Source organism: Myxocyprinus asiaticus, chromosome 9 (assembly GCF_019703515.2).
Source record: "Myxocyprinus asiaticus isolate MX2 ecotype Aquarium Trade chromosome 9, UBuf_Myxa_2, whole genome shotgun sequence".
Taxonomy (NCBI): Eukaryota; Metazoa; Chordata; class Actinopteri; order Cypriniformes; family Catostomidae; genus Myxocyprinus; species Myxocyprinus asiaticus.
In genome coordinates this window covers 29,584,781-29,609,080 of record NC_059352.1, presented here as the reverse complement: position 1 = coordinate 29,609,080, position 24,300 = coordinate 29,584,781, and the positions used below count along the sequence as shown (strand labels likewise).

The 24,300-nt window shown below is 36.1% G+C and overlaps 1 protein-coding gene across 1 annotated transcript in view; it reads right to left on the bottom strand.

Moving 5' to 3' along the window:
• The window catches only part of hs2st1b (heparan sulfate 2-O-sulfotransferase 1b), a 146,640-nt gene that overhangs the window by 25,191 nt on the left and 97,149 nt on the right, over nucleotides 1-24,300 (bottom strand). The window contains exon 2 of the mRNA XM_051707510.1: nucleotides 1,614-1,852. Within this exon, the coding sequence (XP_051563470.1) occupies nucleotides 1,614-1,852 (239 nt within the window). The remainder of the gene's footprint in view (nucleotides 1-1,613; nucleotides 1,853-24,300) is intronic.

The following is a 24,300-nucleotide window of genomic DNA, read 5'->3' as shown; positions in this document are numbered from 1 at the left end:
GTGTATACTGTACATATGAAAAATAAACAAACAACTCAACCTCATTAATTGACTAGTTGGTTGTTGGACGACTCATCCCTAATAAGTCAATGGTATTTCTTTGTTGCCATCATGAAGGTCTGTTCTTCATTCTTCTTGGTTCAAGCTTGTTCAACACAGCTTTGAAACTGCTAACCACACATAAAGTCACGGTAGCAGTGTGGATGTTGATAGAGGATAATGAATAATGGAAGTGTAGTCAGAGATGAGACAGTTTGTTAGGAGCGTGTGCTAGAGACACAGGGCCACTGCGCTGACATCACCTGGCCTGTCAGAGTGAAAATGAACTGGCAAGCCAGAGAGCAAAAGACCATCAGAATGTCATCAGTTCAAGTAGCCTATATCTCTGCTCCAAACTGCAAAATACATTTCTTTTGAGCAGGTCTGGGAAATGCACATACCAGCTGGCATATTCACTGCAGCAGGCTATATTTGGCAATTCTATTTAATTATTGTCTAGTGCAAGCATGTTTCAAAGTGAGTGTTTTAAACTCTAAAAGCCTGTAGGCAAAATACATTCCAGCTTACTATTGAGTACTTTTGTTGTTTATAGCAACTAATAAAACAGTAGTATTGAATAAATTCTATACTGAATTTAAAACCCCCTTATTCCTTAATATTTTCCTGCCCACATTCACTGTGCAAATATAATGCAGGCAGACAAAAGGTGTAGTACACACTACATACACTGCGTTAGAAGTGTATCCAGAAACTATTTAGCCCTGAGATGGAGCACTTGTATTAAAATGAATAGGATACATTGGAACACCAAATATGGCAGATGAATAATCAAAAGTCCCGCCTTACAAGTAAAAGAGCCAATCACCCTTTAGATACAAACATTGTCTGTCAATTAACTTGAAAATGAGCATGCACATTAGCTGCACCAGCTGGGAAAATAGCATATTTTTTAGCATCATCGGAGGTAAAGCAGCACAATTTATGATACCATTGCTGTCAGATTTTACTGTTGATTTGACTGCAATCTTGAACAACCGTTTTGAAGATTTCGGTCTTTCCCCATTTAAGTAGATAGGAGTTATACTTTCATGACACTTGTATCCATAGAAAGCTACCCAGGAGCATTCCAAAGATGGCTGCCGAGTGGACTGACTTGCCTTTAAAGGGACTTTGGTGTATCCCACAATGGTAGATGCTTGTCTTGACTTTCCAAAATACACCGCCCATTTAAACGACCAACTTCTTATGAATGGTCTGTCGTCATTTATATCCCTCTTGCTTGACAAATATGTTCCACTTGACTAAACCGACTCACCTACTTATGTCTAACATGTCCCATGTCCTAACCAGATATCAAGCTATAAGTTTACAGTGACAAGCAATCTGTCCACATTGAACATGGAGCGCAGCACAATCACAGCCAATCATAACATATTTGATGTTTAATGTACAAATATGAAAGCTGAATTTTGGATCAGTGACAGTTAACAGGTCTACCGGGTGACAATATAGTGCTCTTAAAAAGGAGTCTGAAATATTATAGCATTACACGGATACCTAGCTTCGATATAGTATCAACCCCATGGATGTGTGTGATTTAATGGCCATATCACCTGGTCCTGGAGTGACATGACTGGATTGTTCTTGGTGGTGTTGATGTGGAGAACATGAAAGCGGTTCTTTCCGCAAAGGTCATATGCGATGTTGGTGAAGGAGGTGCTGGCAGTCTTGGGCACACGGTTATAGATGATGACCAGATCGTCACTCTCAGCCAATGCCGGAGAGTCCCGTAGGCTGTCCCGTGTCTGTCTCTGTTCCACCTCTCGCACCTCGTGTTTGGCCATGGTGCGTTCTGCAGGAGAGAGAAGATAGATTGCATTTACATTTAGTCATGCTTTTACCAAAGAAACATAAGGAACAAAAGGGTACATTGTATGACAATAACCACAGATTTCTATGCTGTGTATAACCTTAAAAAAAAACTAAGAAATATACTATTTAATTATAAACTATGCAAAGACTTAAATTGTTTATTTGTGCAATCTACGTATATACATAAAGCCCCGCCAATGTACACAGATCTTGAATACTTCACTATGGGACTTCAAACACATCACTGTTTAAAAAAAAAAATTAAAAAAATGGGTATATGGATAGATGGTTTTGCATAGACGTACATGTGAGTTTACATTTTTTTATGTGCCATTACTAAAATGCATGTATAACATTTACTACCATATTTTCTGTTTTTACTGTATATCTTTAAACTAATACTGAACAAAACTGAGAAGTGTTAAGTGTGTATGCAAACTTTTAGAGGGTAGAAAACAGATGGTGCCACAGTGTGTGTGAGTGTGAGAGAGAGAGAGAGAGAGCGAGCCTATAAATCTGGGGCAGCTAAAGATCTGTAAAGGTTCAGAGCAGGTCCCTTCAGCCAAATGTTGATTTAAACCATAGGAAAACAGCAGCAGGATTAAAAGAATTTAATAATGGAGCGAGAAGAGGATACAAGCAAGCAGTTTCAGCAGAAGAGTGAGTGTGATCTGCTTCAGGTGCTCACACACTCAAGCACAATAACTCCACTGCCAGTATGAAGATGTCAGGGGAATTCTGCACCATAAAGTCCCTCTTCTATAGCTCTCATTCAGTGGCCTCCTCCTTCAGAGACTGTAGGAAGATTTAAAAATTCCACCTTTTTCTATTATTACTATTATTATTAAGTTTCTGGCTGGTAATGCTCCTCAATCTCTCTTAATGGTTTATAACTTGCAGCTGCAGATGCCTCCTTGTTCTTATATTAAAGTTTAGCCATCTTTTATTTCACAGCCATTCAATTACAATGTGGGAGGTGCAGCAATTTTCAAGCTGGAGACTGATGAAATAAAGATTACGCAGGGTAATCGCAAAGACATTTTCACAGCTCAAGCCAATTTAAAAAGAAGAGTTCAATATTTCTGAAGTAAATCTAACTGCATGAATCACCATTACTCATGAGGCAAAGAACGCCTATGCTTCCACTTAAATGTGCCAGTTTGTGTGTATACAAAAGTTAAACCGAAGAAAAAAGAAACCTTAGTCCAAAAAAAAAAAAAAAAAAAAAAGAAAAAAAAAATCTAAATGAAATCAGTGTGGCTTCCAGGTTACACACGCAAATGCACTCCAAGGTTCCATGACATAAAAAGGGAAATGGAGTAAACCTTTCTTAGTTCCTTCAGTCGCTGAAAGAGACTTAAAGCTGAAGTATGCAATTTCTGTGCCACTAGCACCACCAAACAGAATTTCAAAAAATAAACATCATTCTCAAAAAAGCTTTCTGAATACACCCCCCGTCTGCCATTGGTCAAACAAAGATATAGTCCCGTCCCCAACACACGCCATTGGTTGAGTAACATTGTTGGGGCAGGTTTAAGCGGGTCGCTCGAAACAAGGCCACAGAAACACAGTGCTTACAGGTTTTGAGAAAAATAACCTATGAATGGCTTACTTACAGTTGTCTCTGCATATTAACCCTCTGGGGTCTGAGGATGTTTTGGGCCCTGGAGAAGTTTTGACATGCCTTGACATTTGTGCTTTTTTCAGTTGCTTAAAAACATATTAATGGCTAAAGTATGATAACACTGTATTCTGTATCTTGTAGCCTGGAGTTTTTGCTACAAAAATGATGTGAAAACCATCCTGATCACTCATTCATACAAAACAATATAGTCATTTAACTTTTGTAAGACACTTTTAGTGTTAGAAAGGCCATATGCGAGGAGGTGTGGATGATCATGAATATTGATGTGATTCACACCTGAGGAGACAAAGACCCCTCCCCTGAGAGAGAATGAATTTGAGGAGACTTAATGCTTGAAGGTATTGTTTGTAGCTTATTCACAAAATCAAGTTTAAGTTAAAAGTAATCTGACTATACATTTTCTTTACATAAACTTTAGACCTACACTACCGTTTAAAAGTTTTAGATCTGTAAGATTTTTTAATGTTTTTAAAAGAAGTCTCTTCTGCTCACCAAGGCTGCATTTATTTGATCCAAAATACAGCAAAAACAGCGATATTGTGAAATATTTTTACAATTTAAAATAACTGTTTTCTATTTGAATATATTGTAAAATGCAATTTATTCCTGTGATCAAAACTGAATTTTCAGCATCATTACTGCAGTCTTCAGTGTCTCGTGATACTTCAGAAATCATTCTAATATGCTGATTTTCTAATATGGGCATATTTACAGCACATTTTACACATTTACACCTGAACCGTTATTTGCAAGCACAAGCTTCGTTGATGATGAGGCAGCATAAACACTAGTTAAAATATAATCTAAACATTCATATTATTTTTATATCATATTACATATCATATTTATATCATACAGCATACAATTTAAATACCTGCTTTAGTTGAAACAACATTTAAATGTAACTAAAACTTGCCTATTAGGACATATTTCAAATTTCAATACTCTGAATCCTGGCTAGCAAGTCTGGAAATAGTCCAACTAGTAAAATATGTACACGTTTATATAAAATAGCACGTCAACTAATATGTAAGTAAAACTAAATGACTTGCTCATCCGAAATTGTATCCTCAGCTGGACCAAGTCGCTCTTCAAAATGCAAACGTTCCTCGCCGGATTCCCGTTCTTCTTCTGAGGAAAATGTGAACTCTTCTTCACTATCCAGGACGATCTGTAGAGCTTTCTCACCTGTGTTGCGTGCCATCTTCCAAACGCGCAGGAAATTGAATGAATCTGATGATGAACTTGATGCTTTTTAAGGCATTGTTGGGGGCATTTACCATTTGCATTGATCGCCTCAGCACATTACCGTATGAATAGCGTGCTCTGCTGGTGGGTGTGATCACATTAGCGATAATTAGCTGAGCCAGGAGAAACTGTACATCGCTTAGTTTCATACAGATTACATTGCAGGAGAATATGCGTTTTAAATTTGAATTATTTTATTTAAAAGTAGACACTTCAAGCTTTCTTTAGACATATGTTTCATGTTTGTCTGATAAGTATTCGTGGAGTTTCAGTTCATTTTTGTGACATGTTCAGAAAGATGCTCGCGGAGACAGAGACGGCTGAAAGCGCACCCTGTTTATTTTCTTTATTTTACAAAAGCACAAGGTTTTGTTGTTATTGTGAGTGTACACAAATAAAAGTAGACCCTTTATAGTCTCTAATGATGTCTTACACTTATCTGTATGCCCAAAAAATGACGGAGTATTTTAAGTTGTTTCCGCTGTTATGAGGAAAAAATCCAGCAGTCGACCCCAGAGGGTTAAGCTGGGATAGGAAAAAGTATTTTAACACAGAAAACGTTACATACTTCAGAGTTAAACTAACTATTACCACCAAACTTTCAGTATCACAGCTGTGAAACAGAGATATCTGAAATCTCTGAACAGCTTAGATGAGTGTTATAAATGAAGGACAAAAGATCCAAATGAGATCCAAGGGTGCACATTTAGACTCTTAAATCTGTTCCTTTCTGGTCAAACTGCTAACTGATGAGCAGTCTCTACTTGTGGATACCCTCTACCTTCTAAAGCAAGCACTGCTCATAACTCTTAGTCTCCTAGATGTGATTTAAAAAGCCACCAGAGTCTCATGAGGGACCAGTACTCAAGAACAAAACAAGAATTCTTTTGTGGTTTGTGGACCCAAGAGACTTCAGGATGGACTCCATATATAGAGCACTCCTCAGTAGAGCTAAAACAATTAGTCGACGTTATCGACAATAAAAAAATGTCTACAAAAATGTTCGTTGTCGAATAGTCGTTTGATCTCATTTAATGTAACATGAGATCACATTCAACTCTAATGATGGCGCACGAGAGCAGCACTGCAGCTCGCGCCTGACTGAGGAGAGGAAGAATTACACAGCTCATAGTCCAGATACACTCTTAACTTTCCAAACAGCTTCAGGTGATGTAGTATGAGGGAATTATAATGCAAAAATACAAATATGTAAATACAGAAGCACTCTCGTTGTGGAATAAGCTGGAGCTCTTTAAAGGAAACACCCTGGCGTTACATCTTAAATGCAGTTATATTTAATGCTTTATATAGCTTTATTAAAGTTCAAATAATACGGAAGCAGATCATGTAAATAACTACAAATTCTGAAACTGGCATTTCTCTGTGCAGTCAGCACCTCTTCTATGAGTTGCGCGAATGTCCCGATCTAAGTGGGAGAGATTGAAACTGCATCCGACTGAGGCGCACTCTGTCACGGGGACGCTCATCCCTCGAACACATGCTTAATGCAGCTAGATTATAACGTGGCGGCTCACTATGGAAGGCCGGACGGACAAAAACGTCTTTAGGCGTAACGTGTACAGACGTTACATGTAAAGACAAATATCGTATGAAGACGTCAATACCGCGTGTACGCGTTATAGCGTCTAAACACGGAATTTCGTGTAAACACCAAGACTTCCATTGTCAAAATAAAAGTCTTATCCACTATCAATGCAAACCCTGCAGTTTTATGTATTTGTGTATATTCATTTGTATTATTTAATATGGATAATATATAATATATTGTAGCTTTCGTTTAAATAGTGTATTTTTCATATGTATAATATTTAATAAAAAGTGGCAACAGGCTATTGTTCACTTACGGAGATATATCTACCACATGTAATCTTAAAAATTCTGTTTGTTGGTGAATTCAAATATAGTCAGGATAAAACTGGTTAATTTAAATGTTACGACATGAACCATGTTTGATGGGCTACTTGACAAAAACAATTTTTACATTGTGTGCACAGTGAGGGACAGAGAGGAATAAGAGGAGGCTGTAAAAGGTGTGGGAAGACATTCTGACAAACTAACACAGCAACCACTCATTGATATAGACTATAATCTCTCCATTCCCTCAGAATTTCATTTGCACAGCTATCATGACAACACTTTGCTTGTACAAACTAGGTACAAGTATAGTGTAGGCTACTATCTTTATGTATTTTCTATTATTTATTCATTCATTTTATATTTTTTCATGTATTTAATACTTATAATTAGATTTTAATTAAATTATTAGATTAGATATAAATTTTGATATTTAGTGATATTAATTCAATATGATATACATTAATTTATATATATTTAGATTATAAATTCAATAATATATTACATACAACTAAAAATAAAATAAAATATTCATTTTAAAGATTCATTTCATTAAAGTCGCACATAGAGTGTAAGCATTCTAACTGTATTATGTTTAGGTGTAATTTTGTTGTTCAGGTGTCCTGCAGGAGTCCATCAATTTACGGTGCAATTGGCAGTCTACCATTATTCCAGTCCAGAGCACCTGCAGTTCTATAATGATTTTCAAGAGCTAAGTTAAGATGCTTTGGGAAACGCACCGAGAGCTGAGCTGTATTAACAGATTCATTAAAAAGAGTAGACTCAAAAGAATGACTATTTCATAAATCTGACAATGTGTCTAGTCTAGTAAAGATTCCACGATTTTCAGTTAATAATGAGAAGAAAACTTGGAATGAAATCATATAACCTAAAATGATACCTGCACTATGTTTGTTTGTTTGGTTTGTTTTGATTTTAGACCTTGAAAGCACTAGCAGGCCTACTTATTCACTTGAGATGCAAGTCAAACGATAACGAACAGGGTGAGTAAATTATTATTATTATATTTTATTATATTATATAGAATCAATTTAAAATACATTTTGAATGTATAATTTGTAAATTAATAAAAAATAAAAATGTATATTTAACATCCACACTATGGATGATTCACTAACCCTCACTGATGTGTACTCAACTCTGTCTGTAAATGATTCGTTGTTCACCAAAATGCTTTGAAATGTAATGTTTTGTGTTTAAAAATATATATATTTTTTTTCTGAACAGCCAACTGACGACAAAAAGGTGGTGAAATGGATGAATTTATTACCACTCTTGGTGGTTACAGAAGGGAATCCTGCAAACCATCTCCTAAAGCAGATCACTGACGTGACATTGGTTTTCAAAGAGATATTTCTGAGTGATTTAAAGGATGTCACATATGCTTTTGCTGTACTTATGGGGCTTCTTATAATAATTATAATTTATAATTGTATTTATTTATCACACATCATACATTTGCACATATACAGTGAAATTCTTTTTTTTCACATATCCCAGCTAAGCTGGGGTCAGAGTGCAGGGTCAGCCATGATACGGCACCCCTGGAGCAGATTGGGTCAAGGGCCTTGCTCAAGGGCCCAACAGTGGCTTGAACCCCTGACCTTCTGAGCCACCACTGAGTCTTATGCCCCAAACATCAGTTACCCAAGATGTTGAAATACACATGATTTGAGATAATCCAATAAATTGTCATAAAGATTGCTGCTGTATAGCAATCTCAAACGTTTTGACGTTTCACTATATTTGTGGGGACATTATAAAACATTTGGCTCTCACAAAACTAAAGCCAATAGTCTATACATATATGCTTTGTGTCTTAGCCAGAGAATGCAGCACATTTTTCTGTTGTAAACTTAAAATAAACTTGAAATGTTAATGTGCTCTTTTATTGTTATGATGGATTATTTGTGTCACACCAGTCATGCCAGAGTAGCTAGATATAGGGCTTTGTCATGTTAACTTATGTTAAAGAGTATATATCATAATTTTAATGAATTTTAAGGCAACAAAGTCATAGACAATTGTTGTAACAAACTATAGTTGACCTGAATTAAGCTTTAGTAAACAATTTAAAAATAGGCATTGCAATTATAAATATGTTTAAAGTTGAGTTAGCTTTTATAAGGTTACTAATATGACTGGAATCTTTATCTCATGTGAGTGCTCATGATTTTTATGAATAATTAATTTGTTGTTGAGTTATTGTTCAGTTCACTGAATGTTCAGAATTTTCAAAATGTTAAATTAACAAATGTAAAATGTTACTCAAGTCCTGTTGACTCCTGTTCATTTCTGTTTATTGCTGTTTTTATTGACAATACAATTCTTATTCTTATTAACTTAATGAATTATTAAATTGGGATGTTTGAAACAAATAGGTGACTAAAATCTTACTCTAAGTGTAGTCTTTGTAGTTCCATGGTCTGTAATTATTTATGTGGCATCATTGCAAAAACTGACACTTAAACAAGAACATGCTAATATTTGACAAATATAATGACTTTGATGTCTTTGATAAAGTCTTTCTATATATTTCCAAGTCATAGGCGGAGGGTGAACGAACTGCAAGTTAAGGCTTCTCTTTTGTTCTGTGGTCTCTAATTCATAGAAATCACGAAATACTGTGTGGAATCAACTGCTCACTCCTTTCTGAGATAAATATGCAGTAGCAATTTGCTTAGTTTATTTCAAAGCTGTACACCCCTTAAAAATGTGCATTTACTTTTATATAGAAAAATAATTGGATAGTTTAGCATGTTCTACACAGGCCTATAAATATATACATATTTAGACACCTATATTTTTAATTGAATGTATAACAGCAACCACACGATTAAGGTTCCCCATCTCAAATCTCTATTTAACCCCTGCATTCAAGACAAAAAATGTATGATACAACGACTTATTGAATCATAATATATGTCACTGTGCTTTTCTTATCCTGAAGAAAATTATGTATGGACCTGCATACGCCGTTAAATGTAGTCCCGCACCTGTGTCATCTAGTTGAATGAAAGTTTTGGAAGTTAAGATAAAATCCAGTGGAGAGACTCTTTTCACAAGCTCAAGGAACGATGATTAATTTATTTTCAGTCATCTTCATGCTGGATCGTTTCGAGTTTTATCAGATGCTTAATGTTTATTTAAATGTGAATGGATGCAATTAAAAAGGAATGTTACAAATTCGGACTCAATTCAATGCTACCATAATCTAATATATATTTATTAATGTAAGAACTGCACTGTGTAATTTTATACACGCACAAGTGAGCGCATTCTTGAAAAACATGTTTGCAATTATTCATGAAATTTCGTAAAGCCATGTTTCCACTATGTATTTTGAAAGTTGTCCCTTATCTTGTTCGTAACACCCCGTCATCATCATGTGACTTTAGATAGTTCTGGCATATATGGAAAGAGGAAATGACATACGACTACGTACAATGTCACGCATGACGGCACGTCATCTTCGTACACATTATTCATTAGTAACATACTACTACGTAGATGTTTAGTTCACCATTGCATGGTTAATCAATTTTATGCAAATTTTTTACGTTTTCGGGCTCACCATGGACAAAACATAGACGTCTGTACACGAAATTATGTGTTTAGGCACAATAACGCGTACACGTTATGTTGTCTGTACACGTTACGTGTCCACAAATAAAAAGCACTCTGGCCTTCCATAGCTTGCGACTTATTGAATCATAATATATGTCACTGTGCTTTTCTTATCCTGAAGAAAATTAGCAATACGCAGTTTTATTAATAAGAGAGAGTTTGCTTTTTTGTGAGTTAAAGATGGACTGAAGTGAACAGAAAGGTGAGAGGGTAGTCTTCGCCCCATTATACACCACAACAAAATACGTTTTTGATTTGTTTTTGTTTTGGCATGATTTCCAATATAAATATCTAAAACTCCTTTAAAACAATGTACATTTACTTTAGCAGCTATACTGCAGAAGAACAAAAAATTATCTGAGAATGTTGAATATAATATTAAAAATACAAATATTTTAAAATATCTAAAAATGCTTTAAAAAAGATACAGCATATAAGATATTTAGACTTGATTTTAGACAACAGATCTTGAATATAAGTGTATTTTGTCTTTACTGCACTCGCAGAAACATAACCAAGTAAAAAAATACACTTATATACAAAATACACTTATATTTAAGATACATTCTCTTAAAGCAAGTCTAAATATCTTATATGTTGCTTCTCAAGTAAATGTATCTGTTTTAAGGATTTTTTAGACAATTTTAAATGGAAAACAAGACAAAAACACTTGATAATAATAATAGGATTTATTGCAGTGAATTTCTTTACTGAATTAAACATAATAAAAAAATTTTTTTTCCTTTAATTCAGTTAATGTCATTTAAAAGTATTTTTAAAAGATGATTGTGTCCTCTTTATTGTTAGTAAGCATGTTTAATACAACCTTTTAAGTCGGGGCAAAAGCTGAATAATCTGTTAATAGCTAATGATTAATCATTGCAATAATCGCTGAATAGTCGAACAATCATTCTAATAATCGTTAGATTCATCGATTATCAAAATATTCATTAGTTGCAGCCCTACTCCACAGAGAGAGAGAAGAAATTCAGAGTGAAAGCTGCAAAACTCGCGTTTTGAGTGAAGCCTGGTTGTACGGATAGCAGAGCGCAATTTGGCTTCACAGACCCTGCGCAGATCCTAGTCCCACATGAAAAGCGTATTTAGCGCTCATAAAGTGAAATTAATTTAATAAGGTTGCTTCATCGCCTGACGGAAATGCGTACGGACGTGGCTGACATGAGTATTAAAATAAAGGTGCATCTTAAAAAAAAAAAAGTCTATCGATATTTACGCATTGTATCGATAACATTGGATTGTCGGTTACTGGATCGAGGCATGGATCATTACACCCATATTGATTAACATTAATATGATAATCATTTAGTATCACAGTATAAATCAAACTATCATGCTTTTAGCATCTATTATCATCACTGTACCATGGTACCACCACAGTACTTTATAAAGGAACACAAAAAAGAAACACCCTACAGGTAGTTAAATCACTTAATGTATGAAGTGTAAACAAACTAAAAAAACTGGATCGAGTCTCATGCGCTGTGTACTGATGGAGATGTGTGCAAGCCTTAAAACAAAAATTGCTGAAAACCATCCCCAGTCATTTCACTGAATCACACGCTCTTTTCAATACAGCAATTACACAAAGCTCCGTCTACTAATAGACTCATCAGTCTTCAACATTGTATGTCTACCAGTGCATAAAATAAGCCACTTAAAATATTGATTAAGTCTTAGCAAGCCTCCATGCATCAGCTGTATTACTTTAAACCATCCTCAGTCAGTCTCAACCCCATATACAATGCAAGTGAGTGACACAAAATGGCAGTTTGTGGGGACATTAAATAAGAGTACATGACAGAATATTGGCTGGTTGTTTACTCCATCAGCTTTTTTGAACTTGGCAGTTAAAATCATCCAAAGGCTCACTTGTATGTTTGTTTGCACAGTGTAAGGGTAGATAGTGGATTTTGCCGATAACGATAACTAAGGTGGTAAAAAATGGCCGATAACTGATTAATCTGCCGATAGTTTTTACATTTGATTTGAAGAATTTTAAAACATTGACTATACTATAACAGGCACAGACATAAAGGCTACAGGAGTCCAACATCAATAAAATACCAAATTCAAATGAAGACTTGGTGCATATTGTTGGACTTTTAACTGTAAACAAGCCCAAAACACACAAGAGACTCTTATTTTGTAATGACGGAGTCTTGGCTCTGTTACAAAGCTCAATATTTAAGTATTTACCAAATTAAGCTGTTAATAGCCTATATGTTCACCAGATATAGAGTTTGTATATATATATTTCTTGAGGTTTAATAAAGAAAAAGGTTAATTATTATTCACTAGATATGAAGTTGGAGACACAATGTATTTGGGCTAACCCCGACCAAAGATTTTCCTAGTCGACTAGTAGTCGTTAGTTTAAGCCATTAGTCGACTAGTTGTCGCACGTTTATGAAGCGAGCCGCAGCGACACTGATGATTCTGAATGTGTTGGGAAAAACCAGCAAGGAGACTGTCTGAACAGTTTGTTAATTTATGGAGAGAAATGCACATTAGGGTTGTGCCCTAATGACAGACGATGATCTCGGGGATCAACGATGGTCAGAGTGATCGCCAATATCTGATGCCTTTAACGATGTCAAGACAATATTTGGCTCGTTTTCCCATTACTGTATTAAATTATTATTATTATTATTATTATTATTATTAGGCTATTATTATTATCAAATATATACACACACACATACACACACACACACATTTTTTAATTTTAATTTGCTTTTTCGTTTCATTTGGAGTGCAATTTGAATTTTTTCAATGCAAAATCACTAAAGCAAGAATATTCACCGATCCCTCAGCCCGGGGTTGCCGATGTAATTGGATATTGCGAGATATATATATATATATATATATATAATGAAAGGTATGTATGTATGTGTATATATATATATATATATATATATATATATATATATATATATATATATATATATATATATATATATATATATATATATGTGAAGGAGGGAACAAAATAAATGTATTCACACACATGATGTATTTTCCCAGACAACGAAATACTTGACCGGTAGAGAATGCACAGATGAAGTAGGTCAGTTTCCAAAGAGATGTTGCCCTTCACAACTGTTGTAAAGCCATCTTTCAAAAAGCTGAACAACACACATTTTAATTGCACTTAATTTTTTTCCAGTTTCATTAGAATTTTTAGCTAAAATAAATAAAACAAAGTTCAAAGTTTGAAATCATGGTGTCTTGCTTTATTGTGTAGGCTTAACCCTAACCCTGCTTAACAAAAATTACCCCATAGTACCACCTAGCATCCAACCATTGTACTTTTATGTCCTCGCTTCAATTTGGATTGTTTGATTATCTAATCAAACTAGCGCCGGCCACAGAGGAACATTATTAAAAAAATAATAATAATATTGGCAACAATCGGCATAGATTTTGGCCGATAACCAATAGCTCAAAAAACAACTATCGGCACGGATTAATTAGTAAAAATCGATATATCGGTCTACCTCAATGTTAGGTCACATTTTTGTAAACCGCAGATGTGCCCTCTGTATTGTTTTTGCATTATTTCACACTCATCTATATCTCTGTAATGTTTTGGGTTCATGCATATGCTTTTCAATAACCAGAATTAATTAAATTTAAAATTTGAATTATGAACTTCTTGATTGATCCATTGTTTTAGGAAAAAAAAAAATCGCAATGCATCAGATGGATGGATGAATAGATGTATCGGGGGTAGGGACAGCCTACAGTTTGTTTGGAGGCAGGCAAGAAGAGATGAAGACTGAAACTCGAGGTATTGTGTTTGTCCTCTGCAGGTGCTGACAGATGGCTGAAACAGCTCATAATGGAGAGGGATGGACAAGGTTTGGTCGTGTCATTGCACACAGCGTCCATTAAAGTCCTTTCAACAACCTCTATCTTTACACAATCACAACTGAGATACGTTTCTTATATTCTGTCTTGCAGTTTAGTGCATGGCTGCACTAGCTCTTAATTAGTAACAACCTGGTTTTTCCTGACACACAAACACATTTGCAGGTGATTAAGCCTTCGATGATGCATAATTACAAGTGAAGCTTCTTTGTTTTTTTTGTCTTTATCTTTTATAATGCAATCATGGTCTGATGGGAGCTCATTAAAGTCCTTGTGTCTCTCTCTCTAACCCTCTCCCTCTCACTTCCACTCTGCACAGCAGAGGGCAGTATCCTGCTGCCAGGCAGCTGTGTAATTGGCAGGCGCTCTGGGAGAAGTTGTCCCCCACAGGGAGAATCTGCGTGTTTCCTGGAGGTTTGCCATCCAAAAATCAGACGATAAACAGAACTGATCAAATGCTCTCCACCTCTCTATGTCTGCACAAATCATCTGAGGAGCTAGAAGACGCTTGGATCATTGTGAGATAAGAGTGCAATGAATGATGGGTAGATACAAAAACTGGACAAAACTGTATAACTCTTACTGATGTTATTATTAGTGTAAATTATTAATGTAAACAGTGTAGCTTTAATCTCTCTACCACTGTATGTAGTGTGTACATCATTTAAATGAATAGTGTGGCTTAAGGCTATGGTATACTTCGCTTTTCCGTGTGCTGTTTCATGCACATTTGATTGCTCAAGCCTTTAAACGTACTGTATACTTGGTTCACTGCAAGCCTGTACAGACTCGCTTGATGCATGCTCACTAAGGAGGCTTTGTGATACTCTTTAGTAAAGTGAACGGCAGGTGCATATGCAGACAACGCGCACTGACACAGACTTTTTGCACATCTAGAAATCTGGGCTGCACACGGACAGTTTGGGTGTACTGTACTAATGATGAAATATGTGTCATACTGACTGAAAACTGATGTATACTTTGGCTTTTAGTGGCTAAAGATTTGGGCTGCAAGCTAAAAGGTTGTACGTTTGAACCCTGCAAGCAGCAGTCCATGAACAAATCACTTAAGCACCAGAGGGTTTGTCCCCATATGTAAAAAGATGCATGCTTTATGCACCAACCCTGCCTGAATATCCTCCTCTATTACCTGTGCTTGAGTTTTAACATTTATCCATTCAATTTATATGGAGGCTCCATTCCATCGTAAAAACTCCAGTAAGTGATCCCCAGTAATGACACTTCTCTGAACGATGTGTACACTTACCGGGTGCTAAACTGTTAATCAATCAACACCAGTCATAGCTAAACCTTTGCCTGTATTAGTCTTCACTCTTCATATACTTGAGGTCAGACCTTAAAGAGCACCTATTATGGTTTTTCAAATATTACCTTTCATGTAGTGTGTTATATAGCTGTTTGTGAATGTAAAAAAAGAATGTAAGAAAGCAAAGTTTCAAAAATCAAAGTGCACGAAATATGAAGTTATTGACTCCCAAAAAAAGAACCAATTCTGAACACCTGAAACGAGTCGTTAGTAATTCCAGACTTACTTCCTGTACTAACCTACGTAATTTGGTAACAAAAACCCACCTCTGGTCTTCATTGGCTGCTCGCGAACAGCTTTGTCCCACCCTCAAACACTACACTAAGCAGTAGACCAATCACAACAGACTGGGACATCTGACCAATCAGAGCAGAGTAGGCTCTCTGAAAGGAGGAGTTAGAATGAATCCTTTAGAACAGATCATTGAACGAGTCGTTTTTGACACTGGGAAAAAAAACGTTAATGCTGCAATTTAAATTATGAGCAAATTAAAGTGTTTTTTGACCTTGGATGCATGTAAATCTATTGTATGAGACCTTTAAAACAAAATTAGGCATGTTTAAAAACCATAATAGGTGCTCTTTAAGTGTTGTGCGAGTCTTCTGTAGTTGAATGAAAGGTTTTTAAATAGAGTAGAAATTGCTCTGCAGAGGTGGACATCACTACAGCATGTAATCTTTCGAAAAAATCTTTGCATCTAATATTCAAGGATGGAAAAAATGCTGTAAGTTAAGAGAGGAGTCAGAAAAGTCATGCTGAGGGAAAGACAGAAACAGAAACATCTTTTAACTTAACATTTTGATATCTATCCTCTCAAAAACCTGTTCTCTCTTTCACATTCATGCGCTAATAACAACACATTTGCCTTTTTATGTACACTACAGCTGTGCCCTAGCCTTACCTTTATTGAACATCCTAATCCAGTACCTTTCCTAAAAAGAAAAAGCTCCAGGGAACTCATATACTTATATGCAGTAATAGTTGAAAGGTGCCGAAATCAAGAGTTTAGCTGTGTGATTTTGAGCTTTTATTGAAATGCAGCGTTGGAGTTCATCTCAGATACCATGAGAAGCAGGCATGTGTGCTTAGAATAAGAGGTTTGTGATCAGGAGAGCAGGTCTCTCATCTCTGAGCAATGATAGGAGTCTAATGTGTAGAAGAAGGCCTACAAAACAGAGCACTCTTAGAATTCTCTATCCCTGACTGTGTTTGAAGCTCATTCAACCATGACAGTTAGAAACAAAAGACTGATTTGTCTGCTTGAAAGTGGAAAAACAACCCTCACTTTACTGTCACTAAATCAATTGCTTTTCTTTTCATATCACCTTCATAAAGAAAATAGTAGATAAAGGCATTTTTTCAGAAATGACAGATGGAGTATGACTGTCAATATAAAATTCAAACAATGCTAAAATTCACAATATACAGTAGTAAAAGCTACGATGCAAAACACTGGTTATGAATTTGACTGGCTTGTAATGTCTTGCAATGAGAGCTGTTCCTGAATGTTTCGTGCTTGTGTGTGGGGGGAGGACCCGCTCAGGGTGTGCAAGGGGGAGACTGTGGGCAGAAGGGGTTCACCACTGTTTCAAGTGTGGTTCTCCAAACCGCTACTGACTGTACGCCATGGCTGTGACCGACAACAGCTTTTAATAAACATATGGTTTATGAGATCGACCTCATGTGTCTTCATGGCAACGCAACAATTAATTTTTAAATCACATTTATGCAAACGCATCATATAAAATGCCATTTTCTGCAGTCTCTGGACCAGCGCATGGTGAAACCGGAAGTGGCTATGACCAAACTCGTTAAACCAGAAATCAAATATGTCCGTCATATGCAACTAGCCAATTGATAAAGCGTTGCGTAAGCAACCTCCGAGACCATGGGTTGTGGTCCCAAGAGAACCAGGAGGTAATCACATTCACATAAACAATGGTGAGAACCATTTTGAAGTTGCATTTCAGCTAAAAAAAAAAATATTTTTACTCTACTGATGGTTAGGTTTGGGTTAGGTGGTGGAGTTAATAAAACATGGATTCTTTTTGACTATTACATAATTTAAAACTACTACTCAATTTTTTCCTCTGTGGACATTTCCCTGTGAAACTGTAGCTCACATGTACCCATAGGTTCTGCCTTTATGTCCTTTTTGGAGCTTGACAATTTGCTAACAATTAACTTGCATTGTATGGATAAATATCTCCTTTAAAATATATGTGCGTTCTGCTGAAGAAAGAAAGTCATACGAGTTTGAGAAGACATAAGGGTGAGTAAATGATGAGAGAATAATAATTTTAGGGTGAACTTTTCTTTTAAGCACAAATCATGCTTTGCAAACTGTTCAAAGAAAATTTTTTTCTTGAAAACATTACCTTAAGATTCTTACATGAGACACAGTTTAACTTGAAGCACAAACAGAATGGAAATTACAGAATGTCTCAGATTTCTGGTTGGTCATTTGTATTCTGTGGCCTATGACAAACAGCTCAACATCTCAAACGAATAGACAGCTCAACATTCTAACAACCACTGATGAGGAAAACAGCTACAACACTGTCATGTGCCAGAATAAAGTGTTTTTAAACTAAACATCACCCTTACTAAAATTCTGTTTGAATGATGTTAGATATTAGGAAACAAAACAGCCATGTTGGCTTCAGATATTCATACATTCTCTACAGAGATGACTTAAATCATTAAGAGCATGTAAGTGTTTATTTCCGTTCCGTTTTTTTAACAATGCAATTTTCTTTGTTGCATTGCTTTTTAGATGAAGATGTTGAGTTTCTTTAGGAAAGTTTATTATAATAATAATATTGTTCAACAACATATCAGACTGAAATGTGGCATAATGTGAAATTTAATTTTTTTTTTCTTTTTCTTTTTACAAAAGAGGAAGTTTTCAATTATGAAGTATTTATAATATGGATACAATATGTTATTTAATATATAAACCAATTTCTATTGATTTTCCAGAAAAATATAACTATATCATGATATATATTGTTTTCGTGATATAAAATTATTCATTTCGTGATATAAAATTTTGGTCATATCACCCACCCCTACTCCACATCGTCATAGAGGAAGAGCGCGGAGGACAGGAGCCAAGAGGCAGAACGTTATCTCAGCGCATCTGGCTCAGTAATGACCTGCCGCTCTTACAGACCAATACCACTGACAGGCCGCTCACTCTGATTAAACCTCCAAATGTATTGTAAAACACTTCACTGTTTCAGCTATAACACAAACTTCTCATTTCTCTCTTTCTCTATTTGTTCCTAGTGTACCTACAAACAGCTTTTCAGCGCATGTTGAAAAATCTGTTCAAATATGCCAATCGGTTTATTTGAGTTTGTTTAAAGACCCCATGAAATCACTTGAAGAATGCAAATTTCTGTTCTGTGTTCACTTATGCTGCGTTCCATTTAGATTCGGATGTGGGATATTCTGACTTGATTATGCCGATCTTGGACCATAAAGGCATTCTATTCCACTATGTTCAGAAGAAAACATATAGGAAAATAACGTCTCCTAGCGACCGAATTACAGAGGATAACGCAATGCAACACTAGCATTCTGCCGTACATGTGTACAATAATCAAAAGAGAGTATAATTTAACATTTAACAAAACTGTCTCTGCAAACATTTGCAAAACAAGGTTTATCATGTACACTCCTGAGCAAAAAAATGGGCCAAGCCCAAAATGGCAAAACATTAAGCTATTAAAAGCTTAATGTTTTGCCATTTTGGGCTCTTTTTTTTTTTTTTTGCCCAGGAGTGTAATATAGGAGCTTTGACTCATTGATGCACTTGGATGAAAATGAATGTTCCCGGGTACCAACATATTTGCATGACACCAAAGCTGTGGATTGAAAGTTTGAAATGTTTGACTTTAAGTGCATTTTTTGAAAGTTGGAAATTCAGACTTTCAGAAATGAATGGAATTAAGCATTTTTTTCCTATTGAAACAGGAAGTTTGGGCAGGACATAAAGGGATTATCTATTTATTTTAAATAGCCAATTGGCATTATTTAGTGCCATGAACAATGACTTGTGCATTGGTGGTCGGTTGTAGGGGGAGAGACATTCTCATTATAGATCCAATTGGATTGGACAAAAAGCTGTATAGTGCAACACGAGTCATCAATATTTGTGGTCTGTTTTCTCAGAACATGATGCAAATAAAGGCTGTAAATGTTATTTTTTCCCCCAAATGTAGCACACTAGCATACATACAGGGCTGGGTGATATATCGAATATTAACAATATAATCGTGATGATTTTGCTGATGATATACAATTAAGCATTATCGTGCATATTGCAATGATTTTAATATGCTTTTCATTTGGCCATTTAGTTTCACAAAGAGCATCAGTTGACTAATTTCACAATCCTTCAGGGCTGAACAATTAATCAAAATAACATTAAAATGGCTTTATTGTCATATGTGATTATTAAACTGCAAAAGGCTACAGTGAAAGACAGATAAACATGTCTGTGTGCGCTTCAAAAAGTGCACTGTTCTGTGTACGTGGGCTCGTGTTTTTAGCGTTTTCAGAGCAGTTCACCTGCATTGTGAAATAAAAAGTACTGCAGGTTTTAGGCATTCACAATTCCAAACATTAGTAACCAATACAAGTTATTATACAAATCTACAAAGGAGGCACAGTATAAAACAAATGGAGGAGATGAAATCGTTTCACCAGATCTGGAATATTGTGAACGACACACAACAAATTACGTGTCAAAATAAAAGCTCCAAGTGAAGTGATTTGTCAAAATAAAAGTTCCACCTTGTTCATTCACAAAAAATATATGAAGGTAAATAATGCTTTTTATTAACCTACTTTGTATTATTGTATATAAAATATAAATGTGCATATTAATGAAAATGATTAGATCTTATTCTCCCTTGTGTTAATTTAGTGAAAATCTGAGAAAACATGCCTTCGTTATTTTAAAATAGATTTGTATTCAGTGCCGTTAATAAATCGAATCTACTTGGCTACAGTGGCTGTTTGGATGAAATGATGATTCCTCTGATTAAAAAATAAAAATAATCACTTTTGAGCCATTTCAGAGCAAATACATAATTATTGAGATATATATTGAATATTTAATATTTTTCTTAGCCATATCCCCCAGCCCTACATACATATGGCGTCAAAACTTAAACACATGGACTAACAGCCATAATCAATTTTATTTCATGGGGTCTTTAAACAGTTTTGATTTTACAGCAAAGATTGAATACAACAAATGAGCAATAATGTGTGCACCTTTAAGCTGAAATTAGTACAATGACCTGAACCCATGCTTTGCCTCTAACAAAAGTCCTTGTCCTCAGAGTTTTGGCCTATAGAGTACAACATACTCCATTTCTGTAGTCCAAGGTGAGCTTTAACGTCTCTTTTCATGGTCCTCTCTGACTGTAACTTTAAAAGAGCTTGAAAGCATCATTTAATCCTGTGTCTTGCTACCAATCAAGATGTGATTGAAAAGCATGGCAAGCGTCCTCATAATGCCCATTAAAAAAAGAAACTGCTCTGTTCACGAGCATTCACCAATTCCATTACGGCCCAACACCTTTAAACGGCCCAACACCTCCCAAAGCACAAACAATAAACACTGCAGATGACAGTCACTGCCCGTTAAGGACACTTTACGTCCACAGAAGATGACAAAAAAACAAGGCAGTTATCTGAGGGATGAGAGATGGTCCATGAAGGTCAGAGGCAGTCTGAGTTGAGTGGTGCTAAACTAACTAGAAAACAGGTCTGAAATTAGGCTCATTATCATGACAGCTCAGCTTAGAAGAGGTGAAAAAAAAGGTGCCTGTGGACCCCTGACCACACAAACTTTAATTTCTTGGCACATGGTAGTTCAATTCAAAAAGATTTCACGGACAAAGGAGAAGACAAATGCAGCATATCTATTCTGTCCTTTGCACTGAAAATATCACTTTGATCTTAAAAACACTTCACACAAGCGGAGGGTTGAGCTCTTTTGACTTGGGCCAGTAAGCAACCACATGGAGACCAAAAGACCCTAGCAACTGTACCAATGTCTTAGCAACCAAAAACTATTGTGTAGGCAAGTTTGACATGGGTAAAATTGGTAAAATCTGAAAATGTAGTTGATTAAGACTCCAAGGGAACCAAAGAGACAGAAATCTGAATAGTTTAAACATCCCCTTAAAACCTGCAATAAAGAAAAAATTGAGGAGTCGGAGGTACAATGAGGTTTGCATCCTCATGTCATCATTCAGTCAACAGCAGAGGATTTAAATAGAGGCAGTTATATGTAGCCAGATCAGATTTTTTTTCTGTTCAGACTGCAGTCACTTTTGCTAGCACGTCCACATTAGTTGTCATAGTAACACTACAAACTTGTGTAGGTTCACCTTGCGTGAGAGTATAGCAATTAATGTTTTGCCATTGCTTATGTTTTTCATGAGAGCAGTATCCAAATATGAACAAATTCGTCACAGACAAGGGCTTAATAAAAAAAGGAAGATGTGGCATATGCAATGTTTGTTGCTGCTAGGGTTGACAACTGTCCTGTTTTAGCTGGGATGTCCCATATTGTGGGCCAAATTACAACGCCCCATAGAGGATGCCCACTGTCCCGTATTTAAGCCAGCAGTAAAATGTCTTGTATTGAAGGCTTTGTGTCCTGTATTGAAGTGGAAAAATGCTCAGAGGGTCGTACGACGAGGAGCTTGAAGAGGACGTCCGTCCCATATCATTTACGCTGTTTGAAACACAGTATGTCTTCTTGTCACAAAACCTGATATAACAACCCGTCACGAGCAATAATAAAAAATTAAATAAATCACACGAAATACGATCCGACCATTCAGACTGAGACGAAATAACAAAATCTGATTTTAATCCAATTTCAAACCACCTACGAATGTGGTTTGGATCAGGCTGGTAAAAAAAAATTAAAAATCAGATTTTATGTGCTTTGTCCTGTTCAGACTACAAAAACCTAAGCAGATTTTAGTCAGAAAAAAAAAGAAAAGAAAAAAAATCTGCCTGTGTCAACTGAACATAGCCTAGGTGACGCCTCAAGAAAGCAGGAAATAGAAAAACCTGCAGCTTTCAATAAGTGAACTTCTGTTGAACCCATTTCATTTTCAATGCAGAATATTTCTGTCTGTATGCCAACTGTTTATTTATTCAATATAGAACAGGAAAAAAGTTTGGCCCACAACTGAACTGAAAAGCTTTTTCACTTTTGAGGGTTCCCCTGACATTTAGCAGACAAACACACAGTACTAAATATCACAAAGCAGAACTCATCCTCCTGTGTTAAGGTGGGAATATAAAGCTTAGGTCTGTCATTTCGCTTCTGGAAACTGAAGCAGACCAACATTCACACTAAGAGCAATATATATACACAGTTGTGCTCAAAAGTTTGCATACCCTGGCAGAAATTGTGTGAAAATATGACTGATCATGCAAAAAAAAAAAAAAAAAAAAAAAAAAAATTTCATTTAAGGATAGTGATCATATGAAGCCATTTATCATCACATAGTTGTTTGGCTCCTTTTTAAATCATAGTGATAACAGAAATCATCAAAATGGCCCTGATCAAAAGTTTACATAGCCTTGAATGTTTGGCCTTGTTACAGACACACAAGGTGACGCACACAGGTTTAAATGGCAATTAAATATTAATTTCCCACACCTGTGGCTTTTTAAATTGCAATTAGTGCCTGTGTATAAATAGTCAATGAGTTTGTTAGCTCTCACATGGATGCACTGAGCAGGCTAGATACTGAGCCATGGGGAGCAGAAAAGAACTGCCAAAAGACCTGCGTAACAAGGTAATGGAACTTTATAAAGATGGAAAAGGCTATAAAAAGATACCCAAAGCCTTGAAAATGCCAGTCAGTACTGTTCAATCACTTAAGACGTGGAAAATTCAGGGATTTCTTGATACCAAGCCAAGGTCAGGTAGACCAAGAAAGATTTTAGCCACAACTGCCAGAAGAATTGTTCGGGATACAAAGAAAAACCTACAGGTAACCTCAGGAAAAATACAGGCTGCTCTGGAAAAAGACGGTGTGGTTGTTTCAAGGAGCACAATACGACGATACTTGAACAAAAATTTGCTGCATGGTCGAGTTGCCAGAAAGAAGCCTTTACTGTGCCAATGCCACAAAAAAGCCCGGTTACAATATGCCCGACAACAACTTGACACGCCTCACAGCTTCTAGCACACAGTAATTTGGAGTGACGAGACCAAAATAGAGCTTTATGGTCACAACCATAGGTGCTATGTTTGGAGAGGAGTCAACAAGGCCTATAGTGAAAAGAATACCATCCCCATTGTGAAACATGTTGGGTGCTCACTGATGTTTTGGGGGTGTGTGAGCTCTAAAGGCACAGGGAATCTTGTGAAAATTGTTATCAGAAAATACTGGCAGACAATTTGCATTCTTCTGCACGAAAGCTGTGCATGGGACGCTCTTGGACTTTCCAGCATGACAATGACCCTAAGCACAAGGCCAAGTTGACCCTCCAGTGGTTACAGTTGTATATATATTAGCATGTAACACATGCTCGATGCAGCATGTCTTGCGTTTTGTCTCATTGTACAGCAGCAGCATGTCCACATACTAACTCTCGTATATGTATTTTTCTAACAGTAGCAAGTCTTCGTACTTGCTCTGCAGCAGCAGCATAGCAGATCTAGTCCGTCAAGACCAATATCTGATCAATATGTCACACCCACATTCAGATGCTAAATCCTTCCGAGAGTTGGCATGACTGA